This window comes from Danio rerio, chromosome 23, assembly GCF_052040795.2.
Source record: "Danio rerio strain M-AB ecotype USA chromosome 23, GRCz13ab, whole genome shotgun sequence".
Lineage (NCBI taxonomy): Eukaryota > Metazoa > Chordata > Actinopteri > Cypriniformes > Danionidae > Danio > Danio rerio.
In genome coordinates, this window is record NC_141043.1 from 24740305 (window position 1) to 24760179 (window position 19875).

The following is a 19875-nucleotide window of genomic DNA, read 5'->3' on the forward strand; positions in this document are numbered from 1 at the left end:
ATTCTCCTAAAGAGAGAGAGAGAGTGTGTGTGTGGTTGAGAGAGAGAGGGGGAGAGACGTCTTGTGTGACAGTTGTTCACTCGCAGATTTTGTAGGTAAGACACTTGGCACACTGATGGACCTCTGTTAGACTCTAAACTTCTAGGACGAGGAAAGCAGGACGCGTTTCCAGTTTCTCCAGCGTGCCTTATGACAACTGACAAGTTACACACACTCTCCCTACTCACGAGCTGCTTTATTCCTCAAACTCGATAGAAAGCCTGAACTGTCTGAAAACCATGATGGAGATGAAGGTGTTGGGCTGCGCGTTGCTTTTCCCCTTCCAGATTGTCTTCAGCATTTTGAAGGCGACCGTGCGCTTCTTCACGCGCCAGAAGCGCAGAGATCTGGGCACTGACGTGGTGCTCATCACTGGAGGTGGAAGAGGAATCGGCCGTCACCTGGCCAAAGAGTTTGCCAAGCAAGGAGCGAGAAAGGTAAAGTTATACCTCGTGCATGAGTGGTGTTATATTATGCCATTCTTTACGATGTTTTGCCACTTGTAGTTTAGCTGTTGTGTCAATCACATTATAAATTAGCCCTTTGCTCACACTTGTAAGGAATTTGCCTGTTGAACGTGTTCATAAATATTTAATGCAGCAATTCTTTCAAATGATCGCGTAAGTGTCAGTGCGCAGTGAGAGGTTTGGACTCGCGCAGCGCAACTTGTAATTTGGCGCCACTAATAACGCGGATAGCTTGACATAACGTTTGTCTAACAAACGTTTATATAAGTGTGTGTGTTAAATGTGTAAAACTATAGCTGAATAATACACAACGAAACTATTTGTCTTTTATTTAACTATGTTAGTTGAAAGCGCGTGCCTACCTGCTCTGACGAACGCGACTAGAGTTTGACGACAGGTGAAAATAAGCGCTTGTTTTAATATTCTGCACTGAAATGTTCACAAGTGCCGATACATTACGTGACAGTTCGCAAATATGAAAATTGTGATTGATCAAATATAAATCAGTGGCTAAATATAAATAAATAAATAAATACATTCAACACAAAATTAATACCCAAGGCTCCTAATGAGATCTTTTGAAACAATTAGTGTTTGAGAAACAGAACATTATTACTTTTAACTTTTATCAGCTCACGTATGAGTTTACCAGCACATGCTGAGGTTGCACTCAAGCGTTTTGGAGACCATTTGTGGATGCTGAGGATTTAAGGGAACAATGCAAATAATGGTCAGTTTTATGCACAGACCAATACTTTTCTTTGTAAGACATCCGTGTATCATCAAGAGCCATGAGTTTAATTTAGTTTGGCTGAATGTATTTTCTTTTTTTTTTGGACTCTCAAAATGCCAGTGACCATTGACTTGCATTTTATGAATCACTAAGGAGCAGTTTCAGCACCTGTTCTACTAATGAAAAAAGCCATATATCCTGGAAGGCCTAAGGGTGAATAGCCTACAAAAAAAACAGCAAATTGTTAGGGTAACTGTCCATTTAAGTGACAAACTGTGAGCTACATGCCATTATTAATGGGTTTATTGTTTCTGCATTACTAACAATTGTGTTTATCTGATTTATTCACATAGCAGTAAACACACCTTTTCAGCTATGTAAATACACTTTGAAACGGTCCAGTGTAGTCAACAGAAGGTACAGTGACCTGTCGCTGCCCTCATCTGAAGCCTTGAGCTCTGTTTCATATTCCTCCAGCACACAAACACAGGTGTTTCCTAAGCTTTTATGTCTTTACAAATGCCCAACAATGGGCCGCTGACAGGCAAGGCTGTTTTGTTGAACTCAAATCATGTGTGACTCTTTAACCTTCCAGGGAAGTTCATACTTCCCTACTCTGAGTGAGGCATCCAGGATGAGCTGTCCGTGATATTTATTATGATTAAAACCAACTGATTTCAACTCATTATATCCGTCCTTCAAGAATGGAGTAAAAGCTTGGTAGCCTTGTCAGTGATAGCTGTTTTATTTTGACAGCGTGGCATGCGTGCGTGTGAGCGGGTGAATGTGCGCTCAGCGTGTGTAGGTGTGTGAATGGATCAATTGCAAGGGGGTGTAGTAGGCAGAGAAGCACCTTGCAGATTGGTTACCACAACCAAGTTCATTGGCAGGTCAGCCAGCTTTTGCGGAGTAGGCCTGATGATGTCATTTGTGTTATTGTGTGGGCTTCTTACTGCTTAATCCCAGAGGGAAAGAATCAAACAGAAAGCCAAAGGAGCCGAGGCTGTGGATAAAAGTAAAGTAGATTCAAGTTAAGCTCCTTGCTTGTCTATTGATTAATTATATATTGATATAACTTTTATTTCCCTATAAGGGGATTCCAATCATTCAGATCTCCTGAATGCATATAAATTTACCCAAAGTTCCCATTGCATATAAATATACATCTAACAAAAGTTTGGGATCAGTACAATTCTTTATGTTTTAAAGAGCTGATTCTGCTCACCAAGACTGCATTTTTTAATTTCACCAGCAAGGACCATGCCACACTTTGACCTAGATGTTATTGCAGGGATGTAGGGATGAAAGGAATGGTAAGGGAACAGTGGGATAAAGGTGAACGGACGTAAGGGATAAACAGTGAACAGGTAGGTAGGTTGATCGGGCATCCTATGATGATGCCCAAAGACTCAGTGGGGGTCCCGTTTCTGTAATATTTTGTGAGGGTGATTGTAGCCCCTAATTCAACCTAGGAGGGAAGAGAGGGTTATAAGGATTGTTAATGAGAAGCAAATTATTAAAAGGAGGGAGGGAGGGTTCGAGAGAACGAGAAGAACAGTGCAAGAGAGCTGGTCTGCCTTAAATAAGTTTTAGGATGTAGGTGATTGGTTAAGGAGGCAAAGTGAGTCGTGGTCCCACTGCTGAAACTCCATTAAAAATACAGTAAAACTGTGAGATGTTACAATTTAAAACATCTTTTTTTTTATTAAATGCATTTAAAAAATGTAATTTATTCACTGAACAAAATGATTCAAAGATGATTCCGTGAATTTACGATTTTTTTAAAGTTAAGTACTTGAAAACAGTTGGGCTGAATTTAAACAAATTAAGTTGCACATTACTAAAATAATTTGCTTGTTTAAATTCAACACATACAGTTGAAGTCAGAATTAATACCCCCTCCTGAATTATTAAACAGCTTGTTTATTTCTTTCCCCAATTTCTGTTTAACGCAGAGCAGATTTTTCAACCCATTTATAAACATAATAGTTTAAATAACTCATCTTTAATAACTGATTTATTTTATCTTTGCCGTGATGACAGTAAATAATAATTGACTAGATATTTTTCAAGATACTTCTATAGTTTCAAGCGACATTTAAAGGCGTAACTAGGTTAATTAGGTTAACTAGGCATGTTAGGGTAATTAGGCAAGTTATTGTATAATGATGGTTTGTTCTGTAGACTCTCAAGAAAAAAAAATAGCTTAAAGGGGCTAATAATTTTGACCTTAAAATGGTGTTTAAAAAATTTATAACTGCTTTTATTCTAGCCAAAATAAAACAAATAAGACTTTTTCCAGAAGAAAACATATTATCAGACATCCAAGACATTATCAGACTTCAACTGTACAAATTGTTTGCAACAATTTTGCAGACACATTTTTTCAGTGTTCTTGTTATTCAAAACAGCATAATATAGTCTCCAGTGTGATTTAATTCTTTAGATATTATTCAATTATTATAATTCACATTTTTTCAGTGTTCTTGTATTCAAAACAGCATAATAGTCTCCAGTGTGATTTAATTCTTTAGATATTATTCAATTATTATAATTCACTTTTTTTGTTTTTTTGCTATTCTAATTAAAATAAATGCAGAATTGGTGAGCAGAACAGACTTAATTGCTGTAAGTGATCATGCATGAGGAGTAAAGTTGGGAAGGTGTACTGTAGGTGAATGGAGACTCGTGCTCCCAGCTGGGCTTTGGCCCAAGTCTGACCCCACTGGGCCTGCACTAATAAGGGGGCGTTGGGCTGCCCCTGCCTATATCTCCTGGTGGCTCTGTTGCTTGAACTTTTACTGATAATGGGACACTCACCATGTGCTGTTTGTGACATTGTTGGGACTGGAGGCTGGCAGTATCTCTTTCGGCACATGAGAAAGCATCCGTTGCATTGCTTATTTTTATATAGCCGATTTTAGGACTGCATTTAATAAAGCTAGTTTTAGCAATTATAAATTAAAATGAACACATTTCTTTTCATTCAGCCCAATCCATAGGCAAGGCTGAAGAATGATGTTTTATTGATATCAAGAAAAAAAAAACCTCCTTGATGGACTATTTATTTATTCTTATTGCTATTATTTTGGATAATTTTTATTCATAGATTATTTTATTTTACTTAATTTTTTGGCATTACATTACATTGCTTTAGGCAAAAAAGCATTGACATAATATAATATAATATAATATAATATAATATAATATAATATAATATAATATAATATAATATAATACAATATAATATAATATAATATAATATAATATAATATAATATAATATAATATAATATAATATAATATAATATAATATAATAATAAATGATTAATTTTATTTAATCCATTCTTCAAAAACATTAATTGTTCTCCTACTACAGTAATTCAAATAGGTGGATAACATTTGGTCACAAAGCCCCAAAAAACTATCTGGGCAGGTTTTGTGAGCTTCACCCCACACGAATGCTCTCCCCTGAGAGGCCTGGAGTACTGAAGGGTTCCTCCAAAGGTCAGAGCGAGTGACCGTTTTATGTGTGTATGTTTGTTTATGAGCTAGATTGAGATTGACAGGCTGGGGAGGAGACGAGCTCATCCTTGTGTTCATTACCTCTCGCTGACCTTGTGGAGTGATGGATCTAATAGACAGAGAGTGAACTGACCCTGTCCTCTATCACTCTCACTTGCTCTCCCTAAAGCCAACGATAAAGAAATACTCCTTACAGAACTCAACCTATACATCAGTGTGGAGCAATCCTGCGTAATACATCACATAGCTGGAAATAGTTCCTCTACTCACACTCTTGTTGACTTGCAAATTGGACATTTGTTGTACTTAAATCATGTGTTTGATGTGTTTGCTCTCTCAGGTGATTTTGTGGGGCCGCACAGAGAAATGTTTAAAAGAGACCTGTGAGGAAATCTCCATGACTGGAACTGAGTGCCATTATTTTGTATGTGATGTGGGCAACAGGGAGGAGGTTTACCAGCAAGCAAAAGTTCTCAGGGAAAAGGTAAGAATACTGCATCTTCAGGTATATAAACCAATGAATCTTTAGCACATCTCGTTTGTCATTTTATGTTTCACAGCCTTTTTGGCCACTAGGGGCAAAATTAGTTTTCCTTTAATCTCATGATGCTGAAGACCCTCTCCTTGCATGATGGCACAATAATATAATATAATATAATATAATATAATATAATATAATATAATATAATATAATATAATATAATATAATATAATATAATATAATATAATATAATATAATATAATATAATAAAAGCAGTGGCGCAGTAGGTAGTGCTGTCGCCTACTCAGGTAGGTTCAAGCCTCGGCTCAGTTGGCGTTTCCGTGTGGAGTTTGCAAGTTCTCCCTGCGTTCACGTGGGTTTCCTCTGGGTGCTCCGGTTTCCCCCACAGTCCAAAGACATGCTACAGGTGAATTGGGTAGGCTAAATTGTCCAGTGTATGAGTGTGAGTGTGGGAATGTGTGTGTGCTGGAAGCACATCCGCTGCATAAAAACTTGCTGGATAAGTTGGTGGTTCATTCTACTGTGGCGACTAATAAAGGGACTAAGCCGACAAGAAAATGAATGAATAATATAATATAATATAATATAATATAATATAATATAATATAATATAATATAATATAATATAATATAATATAATATAAATTGACTGCTGCTGTTGTTGTTATTATTATACTTCATTGTATTATATTTTATTTTAAAATTTTATTTACATTATTATTTATATTTAAAATTTGAAATTTATATATTACACTTTAATATTATTTAATTATTATAATTGCAATATCTAGGCGTAGCGCTGTCGCCTCAAAGCAAAAAGGTCACTGGTTCAAGCCCTGGCTGGGTCAGTTGGCATTTCTGTGTGGAGTTTGCATGTTCTCCCAGTGTTCACGTGGGTTTCCTCCAGGTGCTGCGGTTTCCCCCACAAGTCCAAAGACATGCTCTATAGGTGAATTGTGAAAGCTAAACTGACCGTAGTGTTTGTGTGCATGTCCTGTTCCTGTAAGTTGGGGGTTGAGCGTTGGGCTAATGACCCAAATCATAAAAATGAGATGTTAAGCAACGCCAACATGGTGCAGCTAAATATCAATTTCGATATAAATAGTCCTGGGAGTAAGTATTAATATTAAATTGTATTATTTTATGTATTTTTCCCCCGTTGATGTAATATCTATTATTGTTTCTTTAATTAAACAAGTGCTTTGTTATACTGTTTTATTTTAAATATTTTCATACATTGTTGTTATATATTATTTTCATCATTATTGTTACTAAATATTTTTGGACAATTTTAGGCTATTTTTTCAGCCTTGGTATCTATCTTAGTATACATTTTTTCCAAAGTAAAATCATTTAATTTTGCACAGGTCGGGGATGTCACCATTCTTGTAAATAATGCAGCTGTTGTCCATGGGAAAAGTCTAATGGAAAGTGACGATGATGCACTTTTGAAGACTCAGCACATAAACACCCTTGGACAGTTCTGGGTAAGAGACAAATCAATATTCTGACTTCCACACTGCTCTCATGGCTGTCAGTTTTTTTTTTTTTTTTTTACAGCGCAGCCGTACTACAGTAACCGCTCACTGAACCCAACATGAACTCCAGATACTCCTTTGTGTTTTGCAGAACATTTTTCAGTTACTTAACGTTAAGTCACTTGGCATGCTGTAATTCTTGGAAGCCTTCCTCATCGTTTTAGCATGTTTTTGCCAAGAGAGAAAAAGTAACACCGCATTCCTCACATAGAACAGTCAGAGACAAAAATACAAGAGAGACTCGCAAACAAAAGCAATGGAATGATCCGTAAAGAACAAGGAGAAAAGAAAAAGTTTGAAAAACTGACTGCTCGGAAGATCTAGGATACGCAGTCATGCTATATTGGGCATATTCATAGTCAAAGAGAAAAAGAGCTGATCATCTGAGGTTTTAGCTGCAGTAGTAGCTCACGCTGAGTATTTCTGTAGTTTATTGTTGCTCTAATTTCAAACACATGCCGTTTTCGAATGCCAGATTGAAATAGTTTTTCAGAGAAGCCATTGTCAGACTTCAGATCACACACTTAATGCCAGAATTGTGCTGAATCATGCTAGCATTGTGTTAAAACATTAAGCAATGTTAAATCCTGCTACCAACCACATACAACTTGTGAGATGTGTTAAAGGAGACTAGAATTGTGTTAAATTATAGTAAACCATGCAACCAAACTGTTACAACATGCTAACATTGTGTTAGCAATCTGCTAAAACATGCAAGAATTGTGTCAAATCCACATAGAAACATGCATGCAACTTAAAAATTGCTAAAATATGCTAGCATTGTGTTACACAGAGAAACCATCATCCAACTCGGTCAAGCACTGAATGCCACCATTGTGCTAAATCATACTAGCTTAGACAGCAGTTTTGAATCATGCTAGCTACCTGATTAAACCTGTCAACACTCATAAACCATAGTAGCAACTTGCGAAACAAAACATGCTAGGAATGTTTTAAATCATCCAAGATTATATGCTAGCAACCTGCTGAAACATGCAATAATTGTGTCAAATCCATTTAGAAACATGCACGCAACACAATATGATAGAATTGGTTTAAATGCCAGAAACCTTGCTGACAACAACTGTTAAAACATGCTAACATTGTGTCACACAATCCACTGAATGCCACCATTGTGCTAAATCATGCTAGCATCCTAAGAAAGTAGCAGTTTTGAATCTTGCTAGCTACCTGATTAAACCTGTCAACACTGATAAACCATAGCAGCAACCTGTGAAACATGCTAGGCATACTAAATCATCCAAGATTATATGCAAGCAAACTGTTAAAACATGCTAACATTGTGTTAGATCATGCAAGGTCTGCATGTACCTGATTGATTAAACATTGAATAACATTGTGTGAATATGCTAGCCTTGTGCTTAAAATTAGCAGTGTTAAGGATGCTATAATCTGATAAAACTAATCTTGTAAATCATGCTTACAACCTGAAAACAAATGTGTGAGCATTGTTAAATTATGCTAAAACATGCTAATACAAGCATTACTGAATTGTGCTTAAAACATTCTAGCATTGTGTTTCAGATCAAACACTGAATACCAACAATTGAATACATTTTCTAGCATTAAGCTAAAACATGACCTGTGTTAAACCTGTTAGCAATTTGATAAAATCTGTCAGCACAGTGCTAAATCACACTGACATTGTAAATTCTTAATATTTAATAAGTTCAAAAACCATCTAAATTTCAACCACATGGCTTCTCTGAAAGCCCATTTTAAACAGAGTTTTGTAGCCACCATCTGACTCCGATCAAACATCGAACGTAGGCTCATATTTCTACTAAAATATGCTTGTTGACTTTCACTGAAGGTAGCCTAGAGAATCTTAGACAATTAACGCATTCTCGACCCTGAGGTTCTGAAGCTCTCATTGTTATTGTTGGATTTTCCAGAAGATGATAGAGGGAACCGAACAATGTGTAATTGTGTCTGTCTCCCCCACAGACCACGAAAGCATTTCTGCCTCGCATGCTGGAGCTGTGCAACGGCCACGTGGTGTGCATTAACTCCATTCTCTCCCTCTCCTCCATCCCTGGAGCCATCGACTATTGCACGTCCAAAGCCTCGTCTTATGCCTTCATGGAGAGCTTGACGTTGGGCCTGCTGGACTGTCCTGGAGTGGGATGCACTACAGTTCTTCCCTTCCATACAGACACAGAGATGTTCCAGGGCATGAGAGTGAGGTAATGAGCTGCTGCTGGTATCAATAACCATTAAGATCTAGACTGAATCAATCAATCAATCAATCAATTATTTCTGAACTCATCTTTTAGGTTTCCTAAGCTGTTTCCTCCTCTGAATCCTGAGATGGTGGCAGAGCGCACTGTGGATGCAGTTAGGACCAACACTGCCTTCGTTGTCCTGCCATGGACCATGCACTTTCTTGTCATTCTTAAGAGGTGAGACCATCACTGTTTGTCATAAATTATTATTCATCTTGGGAAAGGGGTCTCAAACTGCCGGCCTGCAGGCCATTTATGGGCCGCCCTTCTCCTCCCTCCGGCCCACAACTTACATTTAAAATATAATAAGATTTGGCCCGTCAAACCATATATTTTTAAATCATTATTATTGTTGTGCAGTCGTGTCTATCCACATGTGGTTTTGACCCGCCACCTGGTTGACATTTAATGTCCTGCATTCAGGTAATACATTTTTTAATAGGTTATCCTCAAATGCATATTAAGATTTGCAGAAAAACTATAAGTAAAATTGTACTGCTGGTTGAATTAAACTTGTTAAAGTAAGTGTGAATATATACATACTTTCCCCCCTCTTTGTTGTAGTTTTATAACAAAAAAGAAAGATATTGAGAAGAACAATTGCCAGCAAAGTCACTAAAGTTGCTTTCTGCTGTTCTTACGCTATTGGGACAATACAACTGGTTAGTACAGAATATTAATTATTATGCCTATTACTTGTAGAATTTTCATAACAATTTAAACTACCACTTTAATATGTACAACAACAAAAAGCTAGAGTTTTGACCTCATATACTCTGTAGAAGAATGACTGAGTGTGTGTGTATAATGCTTGGCCATGCAAACAACCACAGAAATCTTTCAACAGCTGATTTGTGACACGATAAACGTGCTGATTTGCAATATCACTGGTGACATGTAAAGCTTGAAATAAAAACCTTATGTCTGTTGTCCTAAAGATGCATCAATTATGTCAGGCTTCCACTTTTTTTCTTGTGCTTTAATGTTAAACCAGCCCTCTTATGAATTGTCAGTCACTGAAATGGCCCCCTGCTAAATTGAGTTTGAGACCCCAGTCTTAGGAGGACCATGTCCTAAATGTGCTGTTCCATGCTAGCAGTGTTAAATCATGCTAGAAATATGCTAATGTTTCAAATTATTCCATTTTGTGTTTGCAAATAACATGCCAACAACTTGTTAGAATAATGCTAGTAATACAAGAAATTACCTACCATTTTCTCAACCTTAAGCAGTTCCACATCTTTGAGTTTCTGTTTTTCTAAATCTGTTTGTTTTTCCTATTATGGAAGCCAATGATTACCAGTTTCCAACATTTTTCAAAATATATATTTTGAACAGGAGAAAGAAACTCAAACAGGTTTTAAAGAAGTGGACGATGATCACAATGTCAGAATTAGATTTTTTTGGGGTGAACTGTTCCTTTAAAACCTTGTGAGAATAAATTTCCATATGCACAACTCTGTATATGTGACAAATGCAGTCAAACTCAGAATTCAGCAATAATAATTGGATACAACTTTTTGTTTATTTCCTCTCAGCCTTCTGCCCCAGTCTGCTCTGGAAGAGATCCATAAGTTTTCAGGAAGCTACACCTGTATGAACACATTTAAAGGACGGACTTAATCTCAGGAGCTTCTTTACTGTTGATTTTTAATTCAAAGCAAGTACTACGTCCAGGAACATCACTCTGTTTTACTGTGGACACAAAAAGATGAATATGAAACAGTCATTGGGATGAGCGAATCGAGATGGCTTGTTGTCCCAAGAACTGTTATGTCTGCAAGTCTTACATGGATGAATTTGGATTTGATTGCCCTATACTGGACTGCACAAAGACATGTAGAAGAAAATGTTTCTCAAATACTGTGATAACAGGGAGCACAGACTGTTGAAAGGAAAATGTTTTTTAGAAAGCTCTGAACTTTTCATAAGGGCCCCTAAAAGGCTGCTCTTAGATTTTTATAGTTTTTCACAGATTAAAAAAAACATTTGTAGCACAGGTCAATGCAATTTGACTTTTCAACTGTATACAGCAAATATATATATATATATATATTTAAAAAAAGTTACTGATATAGATGTAAAAATGCCCGTTGTTTTTCAGTCAAAATGTTTTGCATTATTCTAAAATAAAATAAAACTTGTCCACTTTTGTAAAGATTGGAAATGTATTTTCTTGCTTCTTTAAGAACATTTTGCATGAGTGCAGCAATATGGTATTTTTGGCCGATAACTATTGATAAATATCGATAACGGAGAACTCTTTGTATATGGAAACTGATAACTAGGATATACCTGTAGGGTGATAAATACACATTGTGCCAAGATTTGTTTCTAAGCCTGATTACAAAAACTAAATAAAAAAGATGGATAAATTATTGCAGAAAATTGGCTGAAAACGCCTACAGTAGATGTTTCTCAGAATTAATTAAAAACTGCAATTCTAAAGTTTATTTCCTCTTGTATGGTAATTAAACTGGTGGAAATTATCCATAATTTATGAGCAGATTAATTATTATTAATAACTAAATAATTAAAAATAATTATTTTTAATTGGGCAATAATGTTAACATAAAAAAATAAGCATTTATTGACCAATAACGATACAGCCTCTGACACATTGTGCAACACTAACATTTTGCAATATATTTTTGTTTAAACAACAATACATTTTCTTAAACTACTGTTTACTACAATATACTTGGCCAAAAACAATTTATCTATATTTTTTGCCATATGGGACATTCATTCATTCATTTTCTTGTCCGCTTAGTCCCTTTATTAATCCGGGGTCACCACAACGGAATGAACCGCCAACTTATCCAGCAAGTTTTTACGCAGCGGATGCCCTTCCAGCCGCAACCCATCTCTGGGAAACATCCACACACACACTCATACACTACGGACAATTTAGTCTACCCAATTCACCTGTACCGCATGTCTTTGGACTGTGGGGAAAACCGGAACACCCGGAGGAAACCCACGCGAAGGCAGGGAGAACATGCAAACTCCACACAGAAACGCCAACTGAGCCGAGGTTCGAACCAGCAACCCAGCGACCTTCTTGCTGTGAGGCGACAGCACTACCTACTGCACCACTGCCTCGCTCCATATGGGACATTTTAAAAGTAATTCCCGCATGTCTATCTTCATATTAACATCAACTTCAAAATAAACAGTATTGGATCTTAAAAAAACTGGGGTGAGTGTTATTTTGTGGGTGTTCGTGTGGGTTTGAAAACAGGGAAGTGTTGGTCCCTGGCAGTGTGCTTGTTCTGTCTCTGCCAAAACTCACAGGCATTTCATGGTCAGCATTCCACCACTGCAGGCCAGCCAATCGTGAGCTCATTGTGCACTAGGCAGGGTTGTCATAACACTAACTCTGCTTAACAGGAAAGCACACAGGAGAGGGGTCAGCCACTGGAAAACTAATAGACAAATGTAGTACTCCTCAGCTTCGCCATTGATGTTCGCTAACTATACAGCAGTATCGCACCAAACAGATGGGAAGGTAATGCAGAGTCTGTTGACAATTTTCTCCTACGCCTCGATTTGCCAATTTGGATGCGAGATCTAAGACTATGTAACCTCATAAAATCAAATCTAACGGCAGATGTTTTTTTCTTTCCCTCAAATTCTTTCCGTGCTGTGCATCCCTGCAACAGTCTTAAAGACAATGGAGTGTTATCAAAGCACACTTGAGGCTAAAACTGACACAGCAGACACAAAACAGCCATTACAATTACATGATTACTGATTCACATTCTTCCCTACATGTTGTGGCTGAAACAAAGAAGAAAATTCTAGAAAATAATAAACAACGTACGTTCTGGGGCTCGGGGAATAATCACTGAAAATGTTGTATAACGCAAATGGCAAAAACTGACGAATGAGTCTTGGCATGTCTCTCTGCAATGATGGACACTGTTGAGAGTGGGATCAGGACATGAAAACTGTGTCATGGAGCGCATGTGTGTTGGAGAAGTCAGCTCAAATCTCAGGGGGTGAGTTCAGAGCAAGGTTAGCCAAATAGTAGATAAATCTGAGTAGGCTGTTGGACAGACAGCTCACCCTGTGATGAACCCTTTGCCCAGAGAAAAGAACAGTGAGCTTCATGTGACCCAGCACAGGTGGAGAAGAAGTACAAGTGGGTACTAAGGGTATCGATAAGGCATGTGGTAACCGTGACGATGTTGAATGTATATGTTGTAACGTTCACATGATTGTGAATGAGATCATATTTGAGCCATATTTGTTGTGTTACTTCATATTGTAATTGCTTAAACCCATATGTTTCTCATAATGGCACTTTATGGGCTGTGAATGAATGCTAAGCTTTAGAATCGACATTATTCCTAGAAATTTTCAGTGATCGACTCATCTAAGCAGCTCACACATGTGGACTGTGTGGCCTGGGCACATCCATCTTTAACTAATGAGTGTGTCACTCCTAAGGCAGAGACCCTTGATCTGAAGTCATATTGTCCGTCAAGAAGACTGATGTAGACAAACATTACATCAAAATATGCCGACTTCTTTTAAACTATACACAGTAGTGGATGAAAAAAAGTATGTGAAGCGAGTAGCAAAGTATGTCCGTACATATAAAATGTTAGAAAATAATAATTAAAAAAAACAGCAAAGCATTCTTAAGTGCAAATAGGTCAATTCACTATCGCATAAGGTCATGATGGGAGAGGATTTGTGAAAGGTAAAAAAAAGCAATAAAAAGGTCACATGATAATTGTGACTTGATGGACGCAGTAGGCTGTGCTCATTTCATTCATACTACACATTAGCATTAGCACTTACACACACACACACACACTTACACACACACACTTACACACACACACTTACACTTACACACACTTACACTTACACACACTTACACACACACACACACACACACACACACACACACACACACTCTTTTTTTGCTAGGCTGAATTTAGAGTAGGTTTTCCAGACTGGTTTTAGCTGTCATTCCAACTGGCCTAGGTTAGTTCAGGATTTTTTTTTCATTACATTAAGCTTACAAAGCTCTAATGATTTGGTCAAGGGCATGAAATGGCCTGAGACATTTACTTTGAAGGCTCAATCAAACCAACAAAACCTAAGCAAAACAAACCACCTTGCTGCAAACAAAAACACGCCTTAACCCGGTCTAGACTCATTTGGATAAATAATAAAATAGTTTTATGAAGTCACTTTTTAACATGGGTTCCATGGATACCGGTAAGTTAGAAGAAGTTTTTGGAAATTCAACTATTTAACAAAACAAACAAAAAAAAATAATTGCATACTGGAAGACAACAATGATGACTTGGTTTTCAAAACGAAAATCTGTAAAAACAAGCAAAGTTAAGCTATTAATACCAGTCCGTTTTCTAGTTTGTTTCGGGACATATTTAAAACATTGAAAGCAACAGAGATGCCATAAGCCCATTCCCTTTAAAATACCCATTGCAAATTCTGAACGTTTCAGTAGTTTTTGTTTTCGGCAGGTAGATGTTACAGAAAAGTATACCCTGCAGTTTTATCTAATTTTACATTAACCTTTTTAGTGTATCTCTAACAAGTTAGTTGATTAGCGTTTCTTACCTTGCGTGATAAACTCTGTGCATCAATTTTTACGCCATGGGGTATATGCCGAAGCATGCTAATAGGACTTTAATTTGCCAGTAACCTTGGTTAAGCGCTTCCGGTGAACTGTCTGCAATTGCAAAAACGGTGCGTTTAAGGTCTGTTTTCTTTAAAAATCAGTGATTTCCGATATAAAGTGGGTCTCAGGTTGTACAAGAAGCACTGCATTAAATAACATTTTACCCGCCCATGTCTTTAAAATATGAGCATTTATTTTACCCCAATATATTCAATGCAGCTTCTGCGCTAGCCTGCCGATTCTGACAGGCACGTGCGAGTCAACGGCTTTTTTTCTCGTTTCGTAAATGAATGCCAGAGTCTATTTAACTGATTGTATTTTAACTACATTACAACATTGATGCTGTAAAAGGATTTGTTTAAAATGGAAAAAAAAATAACAATAACATAACCGGAAGTTTCTCAGCATGGAAACACCACTAGCTCAGCATATACCCTATTGTACTTGGCACACAATAGACTGTAGCAGCATCACATGCCTTTGGGCGCACAAATGATAGTTATGTTGAATAGTCGAAAGAACAAAGACGATTGAGATCACAGAAATCGTAAGCTGGAAAAATACTTTGTGTGAAATAATATTTTCTGATATACAAAACATCTATCTATCTATGCTGGTTGGCTGTTTTTTTCTGGTCTTTTTCTGCTGGTCTTTCCAACTGGTCTCCCTGCCTGGCCAGCTAAAACCTAGGCTGGTATAAGTTTTTTTCAGCAGGGACATCAAGCTTATAAAGTTCTTTAATGATTTGGTAGGGGGCATGAAATGGCCTGAGATATTTACTCTGAAGACTCAATCAAACCAACAAAATCTGAGCAAAACAAACCTTCAGTTTGTTGCTACAAACAAAAACACGCCTTAACCATTAACCAGGTCTGCACTCATTTGGATTGGATTAATAATAAAAAAGTTTTATGAGGTCACTTTTTTAAAGTGAGTTTAATGGATAACAGAAAGTTAGAAGTGTTTGGAAATTCAACCATTTAACAAAACAAACAAAAAATAGCCCTGCTGGAAAATGAAAACAACATCTAAGACGACGACGGTCGCATAGTATGTTATTGGTTTCCAAAACAAAAATCAGTAAAAACAAACAACATTTTAGCCATAAAAATCCGTCCGTTTTTTAGTTTGGGACATATTTTGGACACAGAAAGCAACAGAAACGCCATGAGCCAATTCCTTTTGAATTTTTCATTAACGTTAAACCCATTAAAAATTCTGAATGTTTCAGTAGTTTTTGTTTTCGGCCAGGAGATTTGAGAAAGTATGCTATAAGGGCAGCATTTTTATATTATTTTGCATGAACCTCTTATCAGTTTATCGCTAACAAGTATCTTTTACGAGTAAATATATTAGCATTTCTTACCTCCTCCTCGCGCGATAAACTTCGTGCATCAGTTTCGCGCCATTGTATTTTTGCTGCAGAAGCCAGCTGCATCACGTGCCTTTAGGTGCACAAATGGTAGGCGAATGAAGTATCAGGTCACAAAAATCGTAAGCTGTGTGTGAAAATATTTTGTGGTCTATATATCTATCTATAGACAGTAATAATTCTGATAATATATACATTTTACTAAAAATATTTGTTGTTGGCCAATAAATGTGCCATAAGTAAATTTTTATTATAGCAGTGACTCTAATTTTACTGTTTAAATGGAGTAATCAATACTTCTTTAATTTCCAGCTATTATTGTTTTAGTTTGTAATGTAAAGTGTAATATTGTCATAGGATTATATCCTTTTTTGCACATAATGGATGCGTGGTAACAAAGAGTGTTACATATTTGTTTTCTTATCCTTTAATATGAACAACCTATCTGATCTAAACACAATAAATACAGACAAATACTGTTAATTCATATATTTTATTATTATGCTTTATACATTTGCATATTAAAACAAAATAAATGTACACACTATATTTACTTTGCATATTTGTGCAGTTATAGAGAAAACCAACAGTAAAGTTGTATACAACATATACCAATAATTAAATACTGTAATAGACAACTTAGAAAACACATTAGGTGTATTATTCATACAACTCTAAATTATACTGACCAGTGTTCTCTGAGGCACTGTCACTGGAGTTAAAAATCTACATTATTTATGACAGACAATTATGTACACATATGCAAAGAAGGTGACTCTTTAAAACCGAAAACATTAGTGGTATCTGATCTTTGGTAACAACTTGTAGCAACTCAAAGAATAACTTGATTTTCTGAATTTTTTAAGCAGTGAGAAAAATAAATCTTTGAAATGAGAAAATAAAATAGCTTCTATGATGTAAAAGTAGCAATGGTGATGTCACAGAAAGAGCACATCCATAAAAAGGAGAGAATCGTTAACTTTAAGCACTACAGAATACCATCGTTTTATTTGCTGAAATATGTTCAATGTGTTTCAGATGTTAAGCTTGAACTCCTAAAAACTGAATAAAGGAGAAAATAGATGAGTGAAACATCACATTTTTCATATTTTAAATTTCATCACTTTCATCAAATTTAATAGAGAAAAAAACGGAAAAACAAACTGAAATAAGAAAAAACATCAGACAGATGTTTTTGAGCATGGGCTACATGTGGTGAGGTGAAAAATGTGACGGTATATACACAACACGTGTTTTCTGTGTGTTTGTGTGAATGTTGGTTCACCGGTGCATGGTGAGAGCAGCTGAAGTTTTTTACATTTGTCTCAGTGCAATTTAACCCAAACTTTAAATCACCAAATGATCTTTTCTTTAAAGGCAGTTTGTACAGCAATCATAGATTCATTTTATACCTTATAATTAAACTTAACATCTATTTACATGGCAGAAAGTCCAATGAGTGTCCCTACATATGTACATAGAGAATCTATACACAAACATATACAGTGTCAGACTAGCTGTGTACATCTAACATCAAACAGCAGTTGTATAACTAATTGTAAAACATAGTTAATTACACTTCTAAAGTTTGAAAGGAAATTAAAATACTTGCATATTCAAGTTAAATCTGTGCTTGCTGGAGCTTTCAGCAGCCCCTCTAGGCTAGTTTGCATCATTGAACAAACCACATGCTGTGAGCATGTCCCGTTTACTGGTCTAAGTGGGCGATTACGCTCTGCTGATTTATTACTATCCTTTCACAGAAACAGAAAAAAGGAAGTAGCTGTTGAAAAATGAGCGAGTAACACTTTTTACCCTGCAGGTCAGTGTAGTTAAGAGTCTAATAATAAGCTATCCTCATTCTCACTGGGAGGCAGCATGAGCTGCTGTTCATAGTAAAGGCTCTTGGCATAATTGATTTCTTGCGAAATCTTGATGGCAAGGCTCTCGCTTTTCACATGGACCTGTAGAGAAACAACAAATAGCATTTGAAGTTGTTGGAGATTTTGAATAATATTAGTCTTTAATTGCTGCTGATTATGATTGGCAGGTATAAATCAACCCCAAATATTTTTATTACAGCATTTAAACCACGTGACAAAAGTCTTATCGCCTATCCATGTTTTATAAACAACAAATATGAAATTGATTTCTAGTTGTTCATTTGGTATCAAAAGTGGCTTATATGAAAGGCAAAAGCATGTAGATTATGATTATTTTACCAAAATAAAATATGATCATGCCTTGATTTTGAATTATTTAATCAGGACAGTAAGGTCTTACTTTGCTTAGACAAAAGTTTTATCACTTAACAGTGCACAGAACAGAATATAAAGTCATGGTGCAGTGGGAAAACAATTAATATTGTGTATGACTGCATCCATACATCAATTCAATGACTCAAATAACGCATTAATAAAGTCATCTGGAATGTCAAAGAAAGCATTCTTGCAGGACTCCCAGAGTTCATCAAGATTTTTTGGATTCATCTTTAATGCCTCCTCCATCATTTTACCCCAGACATGCTCAATAATGTTCATATCTGGTGACTGGGCTGGCCAATCCTGGAGCACCTTGACCTTCTTTGCTTTCAGGAACTTTGATGTGGAGGTTGAAGTATGAGAAAAAGTGATATCCAGCTGAAGAATTTGCCCTCTCCAGTGGTTTGTAATGAAATTGGCAGCACAAATGTCTTGATACATCAGGTTGTTGATTTTGCCATCCACTCTGCAGGTCTCTCGCATGTTCCTCTACTGAATGTAACCCCAAATCATGATTTTTTCCTTCACCAAACTTGACTGATTTCTGTGAGAATCTAGGGTCCATGCGGGTTCCAATAGGTCTTTTGCAGTTTTTGACTGATGACTCATTGGAAAAATCTACCGTCTGCCACTTGTCTAAATGATCAACTAGAAGTCAAGTTATTATTTTGTGCTCTTACAACTAGCATCATCCTCAAGACTTTTGTCAGGAAGTGTAGTAATATACAGTATATTTTGCAGTTATATATTACAAAGTTTTTAATTTAGGTTTTAAGGTGATTAGAATAAGTAAGTTTAATGATATTGATGATAAGAAGAGTAAATAAATAGTTTAGCATTATAGCTAATGCACTTGACATATCTTACCATTGGTTTCTGATGAGATGGACCTGGAATGGCCACCCCACTACTGGTGCTTTCTGCTTTCTTAGTAAGTTGCACATATACTTTCCCGTGATCCTTGGACACCAGACAATGATAGAGATCATCATATTTGACCTCCAAAAAGATTGCTTCTCGATCCGCAAATTCTCCAGGCTTGAGAAAATACACCACTTTGGAGGAGATCAGCACACAGTAGGTGTCTATGGGCTCCACTGCAATAAAACTACAAAAGAAACAAACATACAATAGGTACATCATTGCTTTAAAGAGACAGAACAAACAATATGCCCTTACAAAATCTGGGTTAATTCAATTTAAACTGCACAATGGCACAGCAGATGTACAAGGATTCATATCGAAGCAAATTCGCCGCAGGAATCCAATGAAAATCTGTAAAGATATGAATTCTGCAATAAATGAAAAGGGATTAAGTCGAGCGTGCCATTTAATGCACAAACTGTGTTTAGAGAAGAGAAGATTAGTGCATCAAATTAAACAGAAAACATTTGGGCGGTTCAAGTGTGTCAGACACCACAGGAGGCAAGCGTGCAGGCTGCAGCTGAAGAGACTAATGGCCTGTGCGGCACCTCTGAGGAGAGAGGTCAGGTGGGCCAACAGGGGGTCTGCTGATCTGGATGGATT

At 36.6% G+C, this 19875-nt stretch overlaps 2 protein-coding genes and 1 long non-coding RNA gene across 9 annotated transcripts in view; 1 reads left to right on the forward strand and 2 right to left on the reverse strand.

Annotated features, from left to right (window-relative positions):
• LOC141380488 (uncharacterized) overlaps positions 1-16136 on the reverse strand; it is a 32718-nt gene extending 16582 nt beyond the window's left edge. For all 3 annotated transcript variants that reach the window (XR_015523544.1, XR_015523543.1, XR_015523545.1), the window contains exon 1: positions 16082-16136. This is a non-coding gene — a long non-coding RNA (uncharacterized LOC141380488). The remainder of the gene's footprint in view (positions 1-16081) is intronic.
• On the forward strand, positions 107-11203 carry dhrs3a (dehydrogenase/reductase (SDR family) member 3a). Its single transcript, NM_001003477.1, has 6 exons — positions 107-476; positions 5105-5248; positions 6634-6753; positions 8773-9011; positions 9102-9227; positions 10589-11203. Exons 1-6 carry the CDS (start codon positions 282-284, stop codon positions 10671-10673), a joined length of 909 nt encoding a protein of 302 aa, NP_001003477.1. The 5' UTR covers positions 107-281; the 3' UTR covers positions 10674-11203.
• Positions 16137-16564: 428 nt separating the features above from the next.
• The window catches only part of vps13d (vacuolar protein sorting 13 homolog D), a 57463-nt gene continuing 54152 nt past the window's right edge, over positions 16565-19875 (reverse strand). For 4 of the 5 annotated variants that reach the window (XM_087306996.1, XM_087306994.1, XM_087306995.1 and 1 more), the window contains 2 exons: positions 19216-19456; positions 16565-18051 (listed from right to left, as the gene is read on the reverse strand). In XM_087306996.1, the coding sequence (XP_087163122.1) occupies positions 17920-18051; positions 19216-19456 (373 nt within the window). In that variant the 3' untranslated portion in view covers positions 16565-17919. The remainder of the gene's footprint in view (positions 18052-19215; positions 19457-19875) is intronic. The other variant, XM_087306993.1, reaches the window with a different exon arrangement.